This window comes from Salarias fasciatus, chromosome 22 (genome assembly GCF_902148845.1).
Source record: "Salarias fasciatus chromosome 22, fSalaFa1.1, whole genome shotgun sequence".
In the NCBI taxonomy this organism is placed as follows: Eukaryota; Metazoa; Chordata; class Actinopteri; order Blenniiformes; family Blenniidae; genus Salarias; species Salarias fasciatus.
In genome coordinates, this window is record NC_043765.1 from 16095140 (window position 1) to 16114223 (window position 19084).

Here is a 19084-nt window from a genome sequence, read left to right on the forward strand (position 1 = left end):
AACTACAATGTACTTTTTATAAGAAGCTATCTCTTCAAAGACCCGTGTCGAATGAAAAGGCATCGTACGAACTACGGAAGTACACGACGAAATAACATCACGCCCGGCTCTAATTAGAGAAGCAACACAAACGTTTCAATAAAGGATCATAAGGGATAAATTACTCGGCACTCCGACGGTTCAGCAGGCAGTTAATTGTTGGTAAGACATGGTTTCAGATGAATTACGGAGGATGTTTTGGGCAGAATAATTACTGTAATTACTGGGAGAAGGGCTTCAATAAACACTGTACTGAGTCCTGTCATTGTTTTACCATCTTACGTAAAAAAAAAAAAAAAAAAATTAAAAGGTCGTGATCGTTTCTGTTGTTCTGCCTTAAGAGCAGCTTTTTAGCTTCGGCGGCTAGAAATTTTAGGGCACAGTCCAAACCTGGGGCATGTTAGTGTGTGTGTGTGTGTTTTCTTTTACCAGACAGCAGGACTCCCAGCTCCAGCAGCACCTGCCAGACGCGCACGGCAGTCGTCCGACAGCGCACGTACACACACTGCTCGCAGAGCCACTGCACCAGCTCCACTCCCACATAGCTGCGCCTGTTCAAACACACACGCGCGCACGTGCACAGTTTTTATTTTATGCACACAAGTCAGTACGTATTAAGATACACGACGCACGAGAACACGCATCCATACAGACTTCCTCCCTGTTGTTGTTTTTTTTCTTCTTCTAATTTAATCAATATCATTGATTATTCATTAGTTCTCTGTAAGCTGTTTCCTACGAAACGGTGAATCCTTTCCGCCGGCTTGTCCCGGGGGTAAACTCCTCCTGCATGTGTACGCTGTGCATTTGTGTGGGCGGACGCAGGGGGACGGCTAAGAGTATCTATTTATATTTGCGTCCAGATGTTCGGATGGTTCTTGCACGCGTGTGAACGTCCTGCATGTGCAGCAGTGCGCCGCTTCACGGCACATGCGCTCCCGGGCCGACTCCTGCTCTCCTATATGTAACATCTAACATCCCGCTCCATTCATCTCGCTGCATAAACAGCTCCGGCAGGCCAGTCGGGGACCGGCGAGTCAGAGCGAGTGCATCAGTGGACTCATCGATCCGGCGCCGCGCACACAAACACAAAGAGACAGGGACAAGTGTACCGTATGATCCTGGCCAGGTGGATCTTGTCTTTAGCCGGGTACGGTCCGTGAGAGAGGAAGGCGTTCCTCACCGCCCGGCCAGCACATGGGAAACTTTGGGAGCAAGACTGACACACACACACATACACACACACACACGTTAGTGTTAAAGAGGTGTAAATGTAACTAGCATCACGAAATTCAACGTGGATGTAAGATTTCAGAGAGCGAACGTGGCGACACGCAGCCGTCATTGAGCGGCTCACAAGGACAACTGGATTCCCTCCCTCCCTCCCCGAGGAGGGAAACATCGACCGAGTCTACACGCTCAGGAATAATCCTGCTGTTGACTCTGCCGTAAATAAGACCGGATTTCAATTAAGCTGTTTACATGGGCTGCCGGTTCTATTAAATTCTAATTATTCCTTACATGCATTAGAACAAAAACCATTTACACTGACACAAGTCAAAATCACACCGCGTACACACGGCGTTGCTAAGTATGGTTGCTCAGTTTTCAGCAGGATGATTTCATTCAGCGAGGAAACAAGGAGCTGATTGTTCATAACTCTACTTTTCAGAAGCTGCTTTGTAAAAACAATAAAATTGTGTCTCGATTATCAGGGCTCGTTTCAATAATCATGGATAATTTCTTATTTGTAAAATGGATGTTGGGGAAAGAGGATCTTTTCGCCAGAAAATCTAATTTATTTTTGTTTAAGACACGAAATCAAGATTATACAATAAGCTATGATGCAAAACCATAAGAATTATGGCTTTGATGACTGAATGCTTATGCAACCCACCTACATGTCTCCCGCTGAAAAGCCAAAATCCTCTAATTAACACACCTCCCATAAAGCTTTTTACTGCCTCTGGAACCAAACAGTCATTAACACCAACATTACAATTTATTAGGAACTTTTCCTCTTAGCGTAATGCATGCCATGTTATGAAAAAACAGCGTGACTGTTTACTTCCCATGAGTTACAGGAAGCAGTCCTTTACTCTGAATCCAAACCACAATTTTTTCATACATTTTGTCCGTTTATATGTAAAAACAGAGGAGACCTCATTCACTGTTATCTAAGGATTTATGAAAGTTATTTGTTCCCAAATGACTGTGCTGTCTCTTCTTCACGTATTTAGACGTTCTGTCTTTCTTTTCTTTGTTTATTTTTGTTTTTTACTAGTTTGAAATAAAGCTTCTCCTAAACTTGTAACTCATAGGAATTAAGTGAACAGACCACAGTCCATGCTGTGAATGAAAGGAAAGATACATTTAAAACAAGTGAAATCAATCCAACAACGATGAAAATTTGGTTTAATTACATCTTTTTTGCCAGAAACTGAAAATAAATAGTACCAATGTCAAATCATCCGGATGAAATTTCTTTTGTTTTGCATGATTTAAATTTTAGTGACTGGATTCAGTCATCGTTTTGGAAGCGTATCCCTCAATGATGTCTGAACAAAAAGCAGAGATCTTCAGAGCAAACTTGGCTGAGCGGAGATCCCTTCTGAGGCTTTGTTTCCAGGCGTCACCATGCGGAGGTGATCAAAGCCGAGCTGCTCTGCACTCAGCGCCACATCAATATTATACGTAGCCGGTATCACCGAGCCAAAGTAGAAAAGAAAAATCTAATGAAATACAAACAATATTAATACATAACAAAGCAGAGGGACACACAGCAAGGCAGATTCAAAGAGCTTTTGTCACAAAATAAACAGATGTGCTTTCAAACAAGCAGCATCTTTACCTCGGATGATGTCTTTACTTTCTGCAGATGTTTTTAGTGTTGAAAGAAAACTACTCACAAGACACTTTAGAGCCCTGCAGCCTTTTTCCGAGTGCAGTAATAAAGTACTTGCCAAACCACATTAGGGTCATGAATGAGGAATTAAGACTCTCGCTGAGAGTTTGTGTGAAACTACAGAGCAAAATAGCTGATATTTTAAAATTAGGAATGAGGTCACATGTGTTCAGGATAAACAAACAGTTTTTGTTTAATAGTAAAACTGAAAGAATGACATCATTGTCTGCGTGCGTGTGTGTGTGTGTGTGTGTGTGTGTGTGTGTGTGTGTGTTTTCTTACTTTGTGTACTGTGGGTCCAGAGCTTGGTCCAGGGATAGTGTCAGGTGATTGCTGTTGAAACAAAATACACACAAGCCATCAGAGCCAACGCACACATGACGACACACACAGTAAACACAGCGAGCAAACACGCCTGATGAGAGACGGACCAGTTCAACCGATTCAAAAACATCAGTCATAACTAAAAACCAGCAGCTATACGTACTCATTCACACTGAGGGAACTGAGGATGAACATCCTCCACAGACACGACCAAGTCCAGTTCACCCGACTCAGTCTGCTTTGAGAAGCCTCCAACTTAATATTGCAATAAAAAAATATCATGTGAAATATAATGCTGCTGCTTTATGTGTGGCAATAACAACAAAAAAAAAGAATAATCAATCAGTAATCCTCATATCAAGAGTAATCACATTTCATTCAAACTGTGAAGTGTTCACAGACAATCAACCTGATCTCCACTCCTCTATGTTCAGGTTGGTCAAAGTGGTGCTCCATATTTTCATGCACGCTTTAAAAACTTTGAGAACCACTGATCTAAACAACTCAGCCTGATAAACAACAACCATTAAATCAAACAACACAGCAGGAAAAAAAAATTGTTCATCCCTTAAACTGTAAATATCAAAATGCAATTTCCAGCCGAACCAAGGCGCAGCAGTGAGAACGACTCTCAGATGTAGAGACGCTGGCTTTAGCCGCAGGAACTGAGCAGCGAGGAGAAGCAGCTGGTGTCTCTGCTGACTGATGGTTCCTTCTGCTTTCAGATGCACACAGGCATCACAAAGAATCCCAGAAATCACTAAACGATAATAGTTTCACACAACTAACATTGAAAATAAAAGCTTTAAAGCATTTTATTTACAATAATCAAGTTCTCTGGCTAATAGGAAAAGAACATCTGATCTCAAATATTTCAGTACTATGAGTTGCTGTCTGTTTTTGTGACTAATAAATGGAAATTATAACAAAAGAAGGATTTAAATATATAAATGTATGAGTATAAATCTAAATAATGGAAATCATGACTAAAATTAGTCATCAAGGGGCAGAAAACCACATTCACATCTCTGGTTAACTGATGGCTGTAATTAACCTCACATACATAGCTGGAGAAGTACGCAGTACGCACAGGAAGAACATGCAAAGTCAAAGCTCATTACCCAGGAAAACCAGATCCAGAAATTAAATATTGATTTTTTTTTTTGAATGTCTGTTGTGAAGCCTCACTTTTTTCACCTTGCATAATGGAAAACAGGACAAACTGCAACAAATACTTCTCTATCTTTTTTTAAGACCAGTTATGAATCATTTAAATCAATTATATCTACGTTTTTGATTCACACCATCGATACCATCTTGTGTAAAGGTTCTGACTTTTCCCTTTCGTGAACGCAGAGCTGCCACCACAAAAACTGAATGACCATTGTTATGAACAATGGACGATCCCATTATGCTACTGAAGCCGTAATAAATGGGAGTCATGTTTACGACCATCAGCCTTTGCCCTCGGTGTTTCCACTCCAGCTCCACCTCCCCGTGTCCGGAAATAAGCTTTTAAGCTTTATGGATTATTGTGGTGCTGCTGGGTGCAAGACGGCAGCGCTGTTGACATTGTGGTGACATACTGGTCATAAAATGGATTAAAAATGATAGCAAGTGTTTGATGAGGTGGAGAGGAAACGGCATCACGTGCAGACTCATACTTTTGGAGCTCGACGGCACGACGTCACGCCTTGTGCTGCAACTTAAAAAAAAACTTTTTAAATTACCTTCACAAGGATCTATAAAAAGTCCAATAAAATTAGAATTATATGAATTATGCAAATATGAAAAAGAAGGTCAAAAGGTTACAATCGTGACATGTGAGTCCACGAAACCTCCAGTCTTCAAACTTCCAATATTAACCTTGTAAAACCACTCTGTGAATAAATAAGTTACTCAGTCTGTCGTCCGTTACTGAGTCACTCGGGCAAATGGAAGTATTTCCTTGTGTGGGTCTGTTTATCTCCGGCAACTTTTATTGTGTGCGATTGTTTTACAACACTTAATGGTACCATATAACATCAAGACAGTGTATGTTTTGAGATATCTTTTGCACTCCTTTTTTCAGAGTAAATTTCAAAGAGAATAATGTCCCAAAAAAAAAAGAAAAAGAAATGATTATTTCATCTGATTTAAAACACTAAAGCTTCCCAGACACAAACACAGACTGTAGAAGAGCATTAGGATGGCGAGCACGTCGCCAGCGCACATGAAGAAACAGACAGATGCAAACCTCTTGCAATCGGAGTGCAACTGGTCTCTGAGATCAGCCAGGGAGCAGGCACCGCTGACAGAGTTGCGGGTTTGAATCCCTCTGGAAACCTCCACTCAAACTGAGCCTTTGCCAGCAACTGTTGCTGCCGCTGGCGAGGAACAACAAACCGCCAGATGAAGCCAGATAGAAAAATACAAAGACGTCAAATGAGCTAAACAAAAGCACCTGAGACGCAGAGGGAGGAACGCTGATGAAGTGCAAGGGGAGGAGGATGAGGATGGATATGGGTATGACAGACGGAGAGGAAAAGCGATGAGGCGGTGAGACAGAGAGATCATCTTAATTATAATGGCGAAAGAGAGAAAGTGCGAGCAAGACAAAGACAGAGAGGGAGAGAGAGAGAGAGAGAGAGAGAGGAGCGCTCAGCTCTGGAGTCGCAAGAAAATGAAATAAGAGTGATGATTAGAAAGATGTGGAGGAGAGTGTGTGATCCTCATTAGAGCGATGATACCGTCTGGGATGTCGCACTCAGACGTGCACACAAAACATGCGCTGCGCTGACGCTCACACACACACACACACACACACACACACACACACACACACACACACACACACACACACACACACACACACACACACACACACACCTCTTAAGGGGAGTTAATCACAGCTCACCAACTCTTCATTATAGGAATGGATTCCCCATTTAGGGAAATATGCTCCTCTGCTTTCTTAGCCAGACTCAGATAAGGAGATCAATACCACTCCCGTGACATTAACTATGAGGCTAAAGCCAAAAGCTTGTTAGCTTAGCTTAGCACAAAGACTGCTTACATGTAGAAAACTGAGCCAGGCTCCGTCGAAAGGTAATAAAACCCTCTAAGCAGCACCTCTAAAGCTCATTTTAAATGGTGTCATTGATCCAAAACTGGAGGTCGACATTTTATACATTACACAATGGATGAATTGATAAAACAGCCATAAATGTACTTTATTTTATCTTTAGGAACGTGTTACAGGGGGATAGTTGGTGTAATAGTAGCGAAGGCAGGGAGTAGCTGAGGTGGGTGAAGTGGTGGCGGATGATCTCCCCTGGAGCGCAGTTTATTCCAGTTCTCACTTGTTTATCTGGGCGCCTGACATTTTGCAGTTTATGTGTACAACAGTGTATAACTTCAGTGCTATTTTCGTCTAATTACTTCTACTGATACAATTAATTCTTCCCACCAGATCTCAATAATGTTTTGCTGTGTTGAGTTATTTTTTTGTTTGTTTGTTTGTGTGCTTTCATTCCAGTTCAGTATTTAATTCTCTATTATTTTTGTTCAAATTTTGAACAAATGACTAACAATTTTAATTTAGTAGAGAATAAATTATCTAAACTAAGTGAAAAACTGAAGAAAATAGCATTTGACAGATTATCAGATTATTTTCAGCGATACCTTTTCAAAGAGCGGCACGCTGGTAAAGGACCGGCGTTTGTGGCATGAGCAGCAGAGTTGGACAAGTTGGTTGCGAACATGAAAACTTTGCGTAATCTTCTCTGTCAATGTCAGACCGCTTTTCGTTGCAGTTGACTATTGATCCGAGTTGTTAAACTGCAGTCAGCTCTGCTGGAAGAGCGTTCGATCCTCCCCACTGCGAGTTTGGTTCAATATTGTGGAGATATGGATTACCGCTACAGTATTTACAGGATTTTATTTCTGCACCTGACTGCCTACAAATTTGGTTTTAGAAGGTCAAGACAAGTTAATAAAAACAGCAAAGGAAAACAGGAATTTATTCAGAGTCGCAACCCACACTCAGCTGCCCATCCCACAAATGAATGTTCTTTACAAATCAAGCAGTAACTGAGCAGGAAATGATCAGAACTTCCAACAGTATCACATTTATTTCCAAGAAGCGCTGCTGCAACAAAGAAAAAACCTGCCAAACACTGATTTCCTCTCTAGTTCTGTCCATCGATAAGGATAATACGAACGTGTGTTGCACTAATCACGACCACATAAAGGGATAGAACTGGAAGTCACGGTGTTCACAAGGTCAGCTTTTCTGATTAACAAAGTGTAAAGCTTGAGTTGGAGCTTTATCAGCTCTGAGAAACCTTTACGGAACAGATCAGTAATTGGCCGTAAAAAACACAAAGTCACTGAGGACGTACTCCGAGATATCCGTGGAAGTGAGAGCTGGTTTCTGTTCCTTCAGAGTTTGGCTTGAGGGTTAAGTCGAGCACTCCGCCCAGCCAGGCAACATACACTAAATCAACTGTTTGTGACTCTCGCTATCTGTCTCACTCTCTCCCTCTCTTTTGTCTTGGTCTCTCCATCTTATCTCTCCATCTCTCCGTTTCCTCGTCTGGTGAGCGCGGATCTCTCAATAGGTCTTTGTTTCTGCGGCATCATCTCTCCTTGTAAACACACTCCAGGCGCACGCCAGCGCCAGAGGTATTTCATTCACACCGCTTCGCAACAACAAGGCATTTCTGTCGCCTGTGCGACCGCATGCGGTTCTGCCCGTCTCCCTCTAACAAACACACGCTCCCCCTATTACGGGGAATGTATGGGCGCCGCCGCCGCAGCCTCGGAGGCCGAACGCGAGCGAGGGGAGAGCGGAGAGGAGCCGAGGAGGGAAGATGAATGAAAGCTATAAAGACAGAGCGCATGCTGACACGCTTATCTGTGTGATGACTTCAAAGTGTGTGCAGAGCGAGCAAGGCGGAGAGCGAGAGCAGGAGAGAGCGAGGTCATTATCTGAAAGAAATGGATTACTCTCAGATTAGATTGCTGAGCACAGTGAAGAGCTGTAGCACGGCATGCTTGGCAAGCCCTCCGTCTCACACACACACACACACACACACACACACACACACACACACACACACACACACACACACACACACACACACACACACACACACACACACACACACACACAAACACTCAGCGACACGTTCGCACAAAGCTCCCGTCGACTCCTTGACACATCAGTCATACGAGAAAGTCAAAATGGAGAAATCAATACAGCTGTAGCCGAACGTAGACAAACACACACACACACACACAGACAAGGTGAAGCTGTCAGGAGAAGCTCTGTACAGCACAAGACCTCTGGTCTGCCAAAACACACACTTAATATCTACACTAGCTCATATGTTTCAGTTATTTTATTCAGAAACTTGTCATTTTGAGCTTTTAAAATGGTTTCCTTTGATTTAACTTAGCATGCTGTCGTGTAGACTGATACACAAAAATACTTTGAACATCATGAGGAAAGCGTTGGTGGTAAAGATGTTTGTTTTCAACAGTATACTTCGTTTAAAGTGTTGTCATTCCAGCCTTTAATGCACTTTAAGTAAACAAACATGGGGAACAGTGTTTGCATTTCTCACCGTGCAATGTTCATCCCAGCCCGCCTCTCACTCATGCTTTCATGTTTCTTATTTCAATGTACAGCATAATGCACTTATGGATGTGGAATATTGCCGGCAGACATAAAAACACAGGAGAAAGCACCATTATGCTGCATTCATTATGTAGAAATAAGATCACATTCGAGGGAATTTGACACACTTCCCTTTTCGACCGTGATTAAAAAGTCACAGAGCCTGCATTAGGGGTGCGTTAGGTTCCATAATCTAATCTAACAGCCAGAAATACAACACGATGCAGTTATACATGCCGCTTGTGAGGAACATTTTGTATATCTAAGTTTGTGTTGTCGTACAGCAATATTCTGGATGTATTATCGCAGCACGCGTCCACACATCCCATTCAAATATTAAATATCTGGTGCGCTCTAACACTGGTGAGGTTGGTTCTTTGCATCTCTGAACACGAGAAAGCGGTATAGAAGAAGAAGAAGACATTAAAGGGGACAAAATCTGAAATCATGTCAAAAAAAATTGCATGACTAAAACTAAGAGTGCAAGTATTTCTGAAAAAACACTGGAAAAAATGTCTGCATCCATCACGAGCTTTGTTTTCAATGAAAGGCAGAAAAACAGAGCAGCAACTGCTCTAAGTCGTGTTCCCCATCATTGAATGACTTTGCCACAAAGGTGTGTGTGTGTGTGTGTGTGTGTGTGTGTGTGTGTGTGTGTGTGTGTGTGTGTGTGTGTGTGTGTGTGTGTGTGTGTGTGTGTGTGCAAACTGCAACCAGAGTCTGAATGATTAGTCGATTAATTGATTGCAAGAAAATTAAAAGCAGCGCGCTGGGATACCCTCTGTGTTCCGACACTTTTCTGCCATTAATGCTTTCAGCAATCCGTGCTACAGTATTTCCTCTGGGGGATCAGAGCAGCCATTGTTTCCAGCACACATCAGTGCACCTCGGACTCCCGTGACCCCGATCAAGGTTCAATGGTCGCATTTTATTGATGACATTTGGCAGGTGATGACTTCCTGGCTGCGAACCAGAAACGTCACACATAGCCTCCTGTTTTGTCCCAGTCTTCAAGCCTTAAAGTTAATCTACACACAGCACACAAACATGCTTTGTCTCATGCAAAGTAATTATCTTTAATTGAATGTTACACTCTCCAGTGTTTATCTCATTGCAAAATAATATTGTTAACAGCTGCTGGGATCCATGGGTCATAAAAACCACTTTACTAATGCTAATTAGACGCTTTAAATCTGAAATATATCTTCATAAAAACAGTATATATATATATATATATATATATATATATATATATATATATATATATATATATATATATATATATATATATTATGCAACTGTGGTAACTGCTTCACTTCTGATCTTTCAAAAAAAATCTTAAATTGGAATTTTAATGCTATCGCAATGAAATAAAGAAGAAATCATGATGATCTCGGGACCATCAGATTTTTTTTTTTTTTTTTTTTTCCACTGCTGCGCTTTGCTCTTAAGCTCTATGGCACCTCTGAGGGGAAGCCTGCCTCACTCAGTGAAAACCACTTCAGCAAGATTTAAATAAAGATCCATGTGCTTCGTTCACACTGGTTTTACTCCTTCCTCTGGATTAACAGTCAAATCCAATCAAATGCATGACTCCACAGCGAAACTGGTTACACAACAAAGAGTCTAACCTTGAGGTTGGATTTTATAAATGAAATAATAAAGTAAACAGTCTCAGCTGGGCTTGTCGTGATCTGCCTGTCTTTGTGTTTTATGAGAGTCAGGTGGATCAAAAAGATGGCGGAGGATCTAACTCAGGTAGACGATTCACTACGGAAGGCGGGATTGGGGGGCAGATGTGGGCCGGTGGCTGCTGTACCGGACTGTCGCGGTGATGAGGGAGCAGAGCACAGCTCAGTTTACCAGCCCGTCTACAAACCCACGCTCACCTACGGTCCCGGCCTCAGGGTCATCACTGAAGGAATGAGACTGCAGACGCAACCGGCTGAAATGAGTTTTCTCTGCAGGGTGTCGGGCTTCACTCTTCGCGACAGAGCGAGGAGGTCAGCCATCCGGGAGAGGCCTACAGTTCAGCTGCTGCTTCCCCACACTGCGGTGGCTGAGCTTTATACGCCTTCCGATCATCTACCAGGCAAGCCCCACTGGCAGGGGTCTTCCTAGACCCAGAGCGCACTCTTCCTCAGCCCAGACAAGCTAGAGGGATGCTGCCACTGTGAGGGGAGTGAGAGGGGGGAAAAAAAAAATGGATGGACCAATATGTGTCTCTCAGATGTGGGCGACTTTGACTGAGCTTCAGTCAGCCCTTTGAAAAAAGGAGGGAACCGGAGCCAGGTTCTCCTGGTCGTAAACTGGCTCCGAAACAAAGCACCGAGGCAAGTGCAATAAAAGGTAAAATGTCAGCAAAGTGTTCGCAAATCTCTGTGCTCCTGTCACACCGCGGCCAATGAAAGGACAAATAATTGAACCAAAGCAAGTCACAACAGGTAATTACAGACTTGATCCTCCAAGGTGAGGCTGGAGGCTGCAGGCCGGACCCAAAGGCGGCAGATGGCTCGGTGCAATAAAACAGTTTCAACTCGCTTCATAAGCTGTCGGCAAACATCAATGAAACACACGAGGTAAAGAAAAGAAAAAAAAAACTGCTGAGGTGGGATGTTTGTATTCTAACAAAAGACACACAACACCTGAAGATACTGTAAGTCACAACCAACAAGAGTGACGCAGATACGATCACTGCTTAAAACGTTCCTCGGTGCAAACAAACATGTGAGTGTGAACATGTGAGCCTGTGTTAAATGGAGCATGTTGGAGCTACCAGCGTCCAGAGAGGACCAGCCTGCACAGCAGCCATGCCTTTACACTACTTACCCACGCCTCATCACACTCAGCCACACATGAGCACACTCACACACCGAACCGGTGAAAGAAATGAGCGGGAAAGAGCAAAACGCATCAACCATCAGTCTTCCCAACGTCTTTGAAGTACAAATGGGAGGAAAATGTATCAGAATTATTGCATTTTTTCACCGATATTCAGATATTTTCCTCAACATATTGTTGTAGACTGTAACATCGGCTATTTATTTTGACGGGGAAAACTGGACCGCACTAACAGGTAACAGGAAACAGTCAAATGTAGGTCATTTGAGTGTCAGTTTAAGAAAACAGATGTAACATGGCATGAACTGGGTCTCCTCGGTGCCGCGCGGTGTCATACTACAAAATGCTGCATATTTTTAGCACATCTGGCTCCGGTGGGACTGGACACTCCGGCACGCCGTCTCACATTCCCACAGAGGGAGCCGGGGACGTGTTTTTCTCCCGGCTGTCACCCATAATGAAGATGAGCAGCGCTGACACACCGAGCAGCCATTTGGCTTGTCAGGTATGTTCGTTCCACGCCGACGCACACACATTAACTGCTCAGCTGATCAGTCATCATGAAAGACCCAAGAGACTCGTGATGCAGATAAGACGGTTGATTTGAAATTTCGCCTGATTAAAGCTTGGTAATGTTGGGGAAATTGGAGTGTATTGAATGATTATGGAAATATGACTTTGATTGCTGCGAGCCATCAGACAAACCAGGTAACGGAGGAAATCAATGTGGATTTTCCACAACTTGTGTTGGAAAAAAAATTTGAAAAAAAGACTGAATAAATGGTTTTAATGTCACCACTTTAATCAACACTAAAAAGTGAAATGCAGATCTGCTTGAAAGGAAACTCACGGTGAATACTGTTTGGCATTCAAAAAAAGTTCCCCCCAGTCCCCCAGAGGTAGACACAGCAACCACTGGCCAACACGAACTTCTTTTTTTTTTTTTTTTTTTTGACAGTGATTAATTTGTAGAGGGCAGCGATCCCGAGCTCTTTTCTGTGTCCTGTGAGGAATAAGTCTGAACTCTGGCTGGAGTTTCGTTTTTTCAAAACAGTGCTGAGGGCAACGTCACTGAAAATGGTTGCCTCTCTGGAGAACAAGCTGGACGCAGTTCACAGCTCGAGGGGCTGCACTTCACTCGTGGAGAGAGGTGATTCCTTTTTCTTTTTTTCCTATTGAAAGTCCTCCAGTTGACCATTCTGAATAATGACTCAGCTGCAGACTAGAATCTGATCCAGCCCTTCTGATGGAAACAGACTTCACATTTATAGAGCATGCTGACTATTGAATAAAAACTGTGCTGCAGCAATCAAATTCCTTTTGGCAATTTTTGAGAGAAGTCCTTCATAATTACATGCAACACCAAACAACAGTCTTTTTGTTTGGAAATGACAATCTTTCTCTGTGTTTTATTACAATCTAGTGGAATGAGGTGCCAAAAACTACAATTACTGTGTGCTTTTGAAAGTTGCATAAAACAATAACAGATATAGGATGAAATGTGTTTTGATATACTGCTGATAATCCCGTTATTTGAAATTAGTAACACATTTAAGACATTTACAGTACATTTGATAAAATGTATTACAATTTTGGCCAATGTCTAATATTTTTATCCATCTACTTACAATACTCGCACTCAGGTTGCAAGGATGAGAATTCAGCAAAGGGCACAATGGACTGAGAACTGGGAGGAAACACAAACAGACACAGGAAAAACATGCGACCTTGTAGAGGATAGAAAACAGTGCCAACCACCGCTTCACTCCAACCAACCATCATATCCATCTATCTTTACTACTGCGTCCAGTTCGGGGTTGTGAGGCTGAGGAGCTGATTCAGGAACACACAGGACAACTGGCCAGTCCATTAGAGGACGAACGCAGAGAGACAAACAACAACACGTTCAATCTGACAGGAAATAAAGAGTCTACTGGCATGCATGTTTATGAACTGTGGGAGGAAAACAGAGGTTCTGGTGAAAATCCACACAGGCACAGGAAGAACATGCAGCCATATCATCAATATGGTTAAAAAAAATTGATTTATTGAAATTTTGTTTAAGTCTGATGCTGTGCTGAATACAGTAATTGACAATCTATAATGAACTCATCGATTAAAAAAAAAAAGAGAGAGATAGAACAATGGCTGGGTAATATTAAAGTCCACACTGACACATTGGAATGAAAATAATTACGGTGTTGTGAAAAAAACAAACAGGTTTTGTAACAAGTATTACAGCTTGATGTGTAAATCAGTAGGTGTGTGTGTGTGTGTGTGTGTGTGTGTGTGTGTGTGTGTGTGTGTGTGTGTGTGTGTGTGTGGTGGAGGAGATGATGGGGAAGGGGGGGGGGGGGGGGGGTTGCCTTGACTACCAGAGTGTGGAGGTATGATGTCTAACAGCAGTTGTTTTTATTATGGATGTAGCACAGACACACGCACACGCACGCACACTCACACACACACGGTGCCTCTGCGACAGCAGCGCTGGCAGCGAGAATGAAAACACCTGAGTCGTGACGGGGTTACGAAGCGGCCTCGGAGCGCAAAGTGGCGTGGGGGAAACCTCCGCCAAAACTCGCCAGCGGTCACCAAACGTGGAAATAAAATTAAAAAAAAAAAGCAGGACAGGACGGAGAGTCCGCCGGAGATACTCACGCTCTTCTTCCGCAGGTGCAGCCCGTGCTTCAGGAGCCCCGGCAGGTCCCGGATTTTGTGTTTGAGTTGCGCCTGGTCCCGCGCGCTCCTGTTCCACCGCAAACCCGCGAGCAAGCCGTCCTCTGCGGGCTCCGAGTCCTCCATGCTGCGCGCGCTCCCCCCCTTTTTCTTTCACGTCCCCGTCTGTCCTGGTGCTCTCGGTGTCTACGGTATCCTCACCAGGCGTACCGCCGCCGCCCGCGCCCGTTCGCCATTTCCCCCCGCCTCGCGCCGCTCGCACTCTCCGACCCGCATCTGCAGCCGAGCCGCGCGCGCCGCCTCTACGACCTGCTCCGTGTTTTCCGCAGCACGCCGCCGCCGCTGCTCCACCCAGTGATTGCGCGTCTTGCTCCTCAATACCACCAGGTTGATGTGTGTGTGTGAGAGAGTGTGTCGCTCCGGGAGGAGGAGGAGGAGGAGGAGGGGAGGAGGGGGGACGTTACAGGTGCACAGAAGCGTTGCATCACTTCCACCTTTCAATCTCTAATCACGTCTCGGATTAATACAAAGCGCGCGCTGTCGCACCCGTGCGTTTTTTTTTTTTTAAATTTGTATTATTATTATTAGTTGGAGATACAACGAAAAGGATTGAAAGTGTTTGGGGTGAGTGGAGGAGGAAGGGGGGAAGAGAGCAGCAGAAGGCACGCGCTGGGGCGACGTCACCAGTTTACCTGGCTCATATTTCCATAGGTAAACAAAGAGCAGGCTCAGCGCGCGCCTGTGTGGCCGGCTGGGAAGTAATCCACCTTCAGGAGCCTCTTCCCCGAAAGGTGTGAGAGAGAGAAAGATGTGGAGCCTGAAGTTCCAGTTCACCTTGTAAGGAGATATCCACAGGAACCAACCTGAAGTAAACACACACAAGCACAGGTAGAACATGCAAACTCCTCATCAAAATGCCTCCAAACTGGACTTGAATCAAGGATGATATCAAGGTGAATCTATCAATCTCTTATAACTCATGCAGACTATACAGAAATTAAAATAAGGTGTGAAAAGGCAAACTGAAGAATAGCCCACAGTTAAAAAAAAAAATAAATTGTTCCTCCCTGTGCTGTGTATCATGTAACCTTATCCTGCACTGAAAGGTTTGCCTGTTATCGCCCCACAATCTCCACCGCGTTTCGCTTTGCCCGATATCAGATGGCTCCTGCATTTGTTGTATTGTAGATGGAAACAGTGACAGCGTTCACAGTCAGTTCTGCTTGTGTTCCTGAGCCGTGCAGCGGTGACCTGTGCAGTGTCATCCATCTGCTCTGGAGCCGACTGCACATAAAGTACAGCAAGGACCATTTTCTCTTTCTGGCTTCATGTGAGGCTTTCACCTCCGTTGCCACTATGATCACACACAAACCTGTGTGAACTGTAAATTAGCCCTGGGACAACTTGAAATTCATTCTAAAGCTTTAAAAAGATCACAGCCTCCTTCAAAGTCTGATAAATACGCTTTAGTGAAATAATTTAACAGAATTCATTTGAATTCAAGGGGCTCAAGTTTATCTGAGCTTGATACTCAATTTGATATGAAGCGGAGCAGAGTTCAGTCTGAGTGCAGCGGGTTCAGTTGTATAACTGAGATGTCAAGTCTGTTTCTCGATAGGACTTGTAATCTGGGATAATTGCCGCCTTTCAGGGACTCAGATTATACCAACACCATCGCTGTCAGGAGCAGCGGCCCAGATAAACTGTTTGGCAGCTGGAAAACAGAAATGCATTAAAAATGCTAACAGTTCTGGAACATATACTGAGATTTGTTGTTTAATTGTGTTACACAGACACACAATAGTATAAAATACACAGTGTCCATGCCATGCTTTGGATGTCATTGCCAATTTCTTTGCAAAAAAATTGGACATTAGACACAATTTTTTCAAGCAACTCCTTCAGCTTTTCCTCTGACCGTTTTATTTTAAGATAAATTTCAGCACAAATCTTGTCACTTCATCAAGACTCGCAGCAGATTTTTGGTTTCCAGATATTTGAATGAAGAAGTTGTTAACATGACGGTAACAAAACAAAGAAGATGTCAGCTGAAAAAAAATATTATAGTCAGTATGGGTGTGCGCCCTGCAAGGACAAAAACACACATAAACCAAGTCATGTCAAGTTTTGTGAAATCGATGAAGTTCTGATATCAATTTTGGGTGAAAATAAAGAAGCAGGGAACAGAGGATGTGGTACTTGATAAAGGTCCAGCTGTTTGGTTTCACATTGTCAGTTTTTCCCAGAAACATTAAAGCTGCAGTACTGAGTAACAGTTAAAGTAAATGTTTGAAGAAAGGCCGAGTTATTGTATGTATCTTTTATTTTGTTTTTTTAGTGACTCATTTAGATGTTTTTTTGTTTGTTTTTCATCTTCACCTGGATTATGTGGGTGTTTCTTTGTTTCATTGGATCTGTTTGACTGAAGAGGCAACAGATGCAAACAAATTGGTTGGTTTGAACAAAATCTTTTCAGATCAAGCTTCACCTCAAACCAGCAAGGACGAGTAAGAAAGAACAGAGAGAAAAGAACATTTTTCTAATTTTGTCAGAACATTGTGTTACAGTCGAGGGCTGCCACTTTGATGCAATTGAACAAAAACACATTCTGAATTTCACTTCTTATCTGGTAAGAATGAGGCGGTGTATCGGCTGGAGTCAGATTCAGAATCCTGTCTGATTTTATTCATCTTTCTCACTGTTTTATCCCGGTGATAGTCAGTATTGTGCTGCTGACGGTGGGAAACGGCAGACTACAGACCGGACACGTTACCCATCTCTTCACACAGGACTCACAGAGAGAAGCAGAAGAAGCAGAAAAATGCTAATTTTCAGCAAGACCCAGAGCAGCTAAACAGCAGCAGATGCTTTCAGCTGCTCCACGGCGAATTTAGAAATTGTAATGGTATTTATATTTATAATTGCAGTCTCCTGGAATGGAAAGGAGGAAATAAGGGAGACTCTCTGTGTTGCTGAACTTGCTGAAGAAGCAGAAGAGAAGCGGAGGGACTCTGGGCTTTCTGGAGCCGAGTCTGGAGGATGATGAAATGTGCTGCTCTGTGGTCCGTGGGGAACGCTCCGGGACCGGCCGCTGATACACCAACACACAGTCACATATGCACACACAGCAAAATCAAACAAACCTGATAACAGAGGACTACTATACACACACACACACACACACACACACACACACACACACACACAAAAACACACACACACGGTTGAGTCTATACTGTACATACAATGTATGATGATTACATGTAGAAGAATGGATTATGGGGGAGGGGAAAGGACTTAAAGAAGGGATGGAGAAGGAAAGAGAGGAACGAGAAGGCCAAAGGGAGAGAGGGAGAGAGAGAGAGAGAGAGAGAGGAGATAGTAAACCAATTACCATAAAACTAGAGAAAGCCTTTCATCCCAAAACTGTCACAGCACACACATACACACTTCTATCTTTTTTAACCAACCTCCCCTGAATACAAATGCAGTATCTACACACACACAAAGACACACACACACACACACACACACACACACGCAGTGGTCAGACATCTCTCTTTATCACTCACCCACACAGATATTCAGAGCTCTTTTCAAACAAATGCACTCTTGATTAAATATTGAAGAGAGCCCGTGGCCAACTGAGCAGAGATACAATTCCTCTCGTCTCGTACAGAGCTCTCCATCCGTGGACGAAGGAGAAACAGAAGAAGTGCCAGAAGGAGGAGGAGAAGAAGGGAGAACGCAGTGGGTTGAGAGAATGACACAAAGGAAACGGGAGGATGAAACGCTGTGCTGTGGAGAGAGGAGGGAGGAGAGGAGAGGAGGGATGGGAAGGAGAAGAGGAACCAGCAGTTCTGGGATGAAAAGAGGCGGTGACGGAGGAACTCGGAGTCGACAAGAGGATGGAGCAGAATTATAAAGAAAAGAAAAGTGAGGAGAGGAATATGGCAAGCAGAAAGCTGAACTCAGCAAAGGCCGGGGCAAGGACAGAAACGAGATGCAACAATCCCACCGTGAAAGAACCCAAACTGTACTTCAGGTACAGTAGATGAATGAAAGTTCCTGTAAACTGTCACTGGTGCAGCAGGAATCATCAGCCACCAGGCCAAGCAGTGCTTTTCCACCTACTTCTGTCAATAAACGGTTTCCCCTTTCAGGTTGTGATCACTGTCAGGTCGATGTTGCATTTCCATCAACATATTCACTGATGACTTCAGAAGTTGTTCGGTGCTTTTAGAACAAACAGAGAAAAGAAGAACAAAGACGTGAGCAGCTGCTCGGGGATTCATGTGGAGATGAATGTGCAGCTCTGAGTGAAGAAGGTGCAACCAAGGTGGAGCGAGGACAACTCCTTCCTGCTAATTAGATGGGAAGCAAGCACAGGAGAGATGGCGTGCGCACGTACACGTGTGAGTGCATGTGTAGCAGCCTTTGGTTGCTACACCTGAAATTTACGTGGACCTCCCTCAGTGAGATTCTGCACAAGTTTGAAAAGAAGGTTTGGACTGTGTGCAAAGTGTCAACAACGGTGCATAATTCCATCTGCCAACCACTTATTGCTGTTTTGTAATTTTATTAAAGTGGGGCTGAAATGCATTGAGGGCGATAACACTGGGTCCTTCTTTTGTTCT

General features: G+C 43.5%; 1 protein-coding gene across 1 annotated transcript in view; it reads right to left on the reverse strand.

Annotated features, from left to right (window-relative positions):
- rapgef5a (Rap guanine nucleotide exchange factor (GEF) 5a) overlaps window positions 1-14736 on the reverse strand; it is a 54893-nt gene extending 40157 nt beyond the window's left edge. The window contains exons 1-4 of the mRNA XM_030119891.1: window positions 14430-14736; window positions 3227-3277; window positions 1152-1258; window positions 469-590 (exon numbers count right to left, since the gene is read on the reverse strand). Coding sequence (XP_029975751.1) covers window positions 469-590; window positions 1152-1258; window positions 3227-3277; window positions 14430-14573 — 424 coding nt within the window. The 5' untranslated portion in view covers window positions 14574-14736. The remainder of the gene's footprint in view (window positions 1-468; window positions 591-1151; window positions 1259-3226; window positions 3278-14429) is intronic.
- Window positions 14737-19084: the final 4348 nt, after the last annotated feature.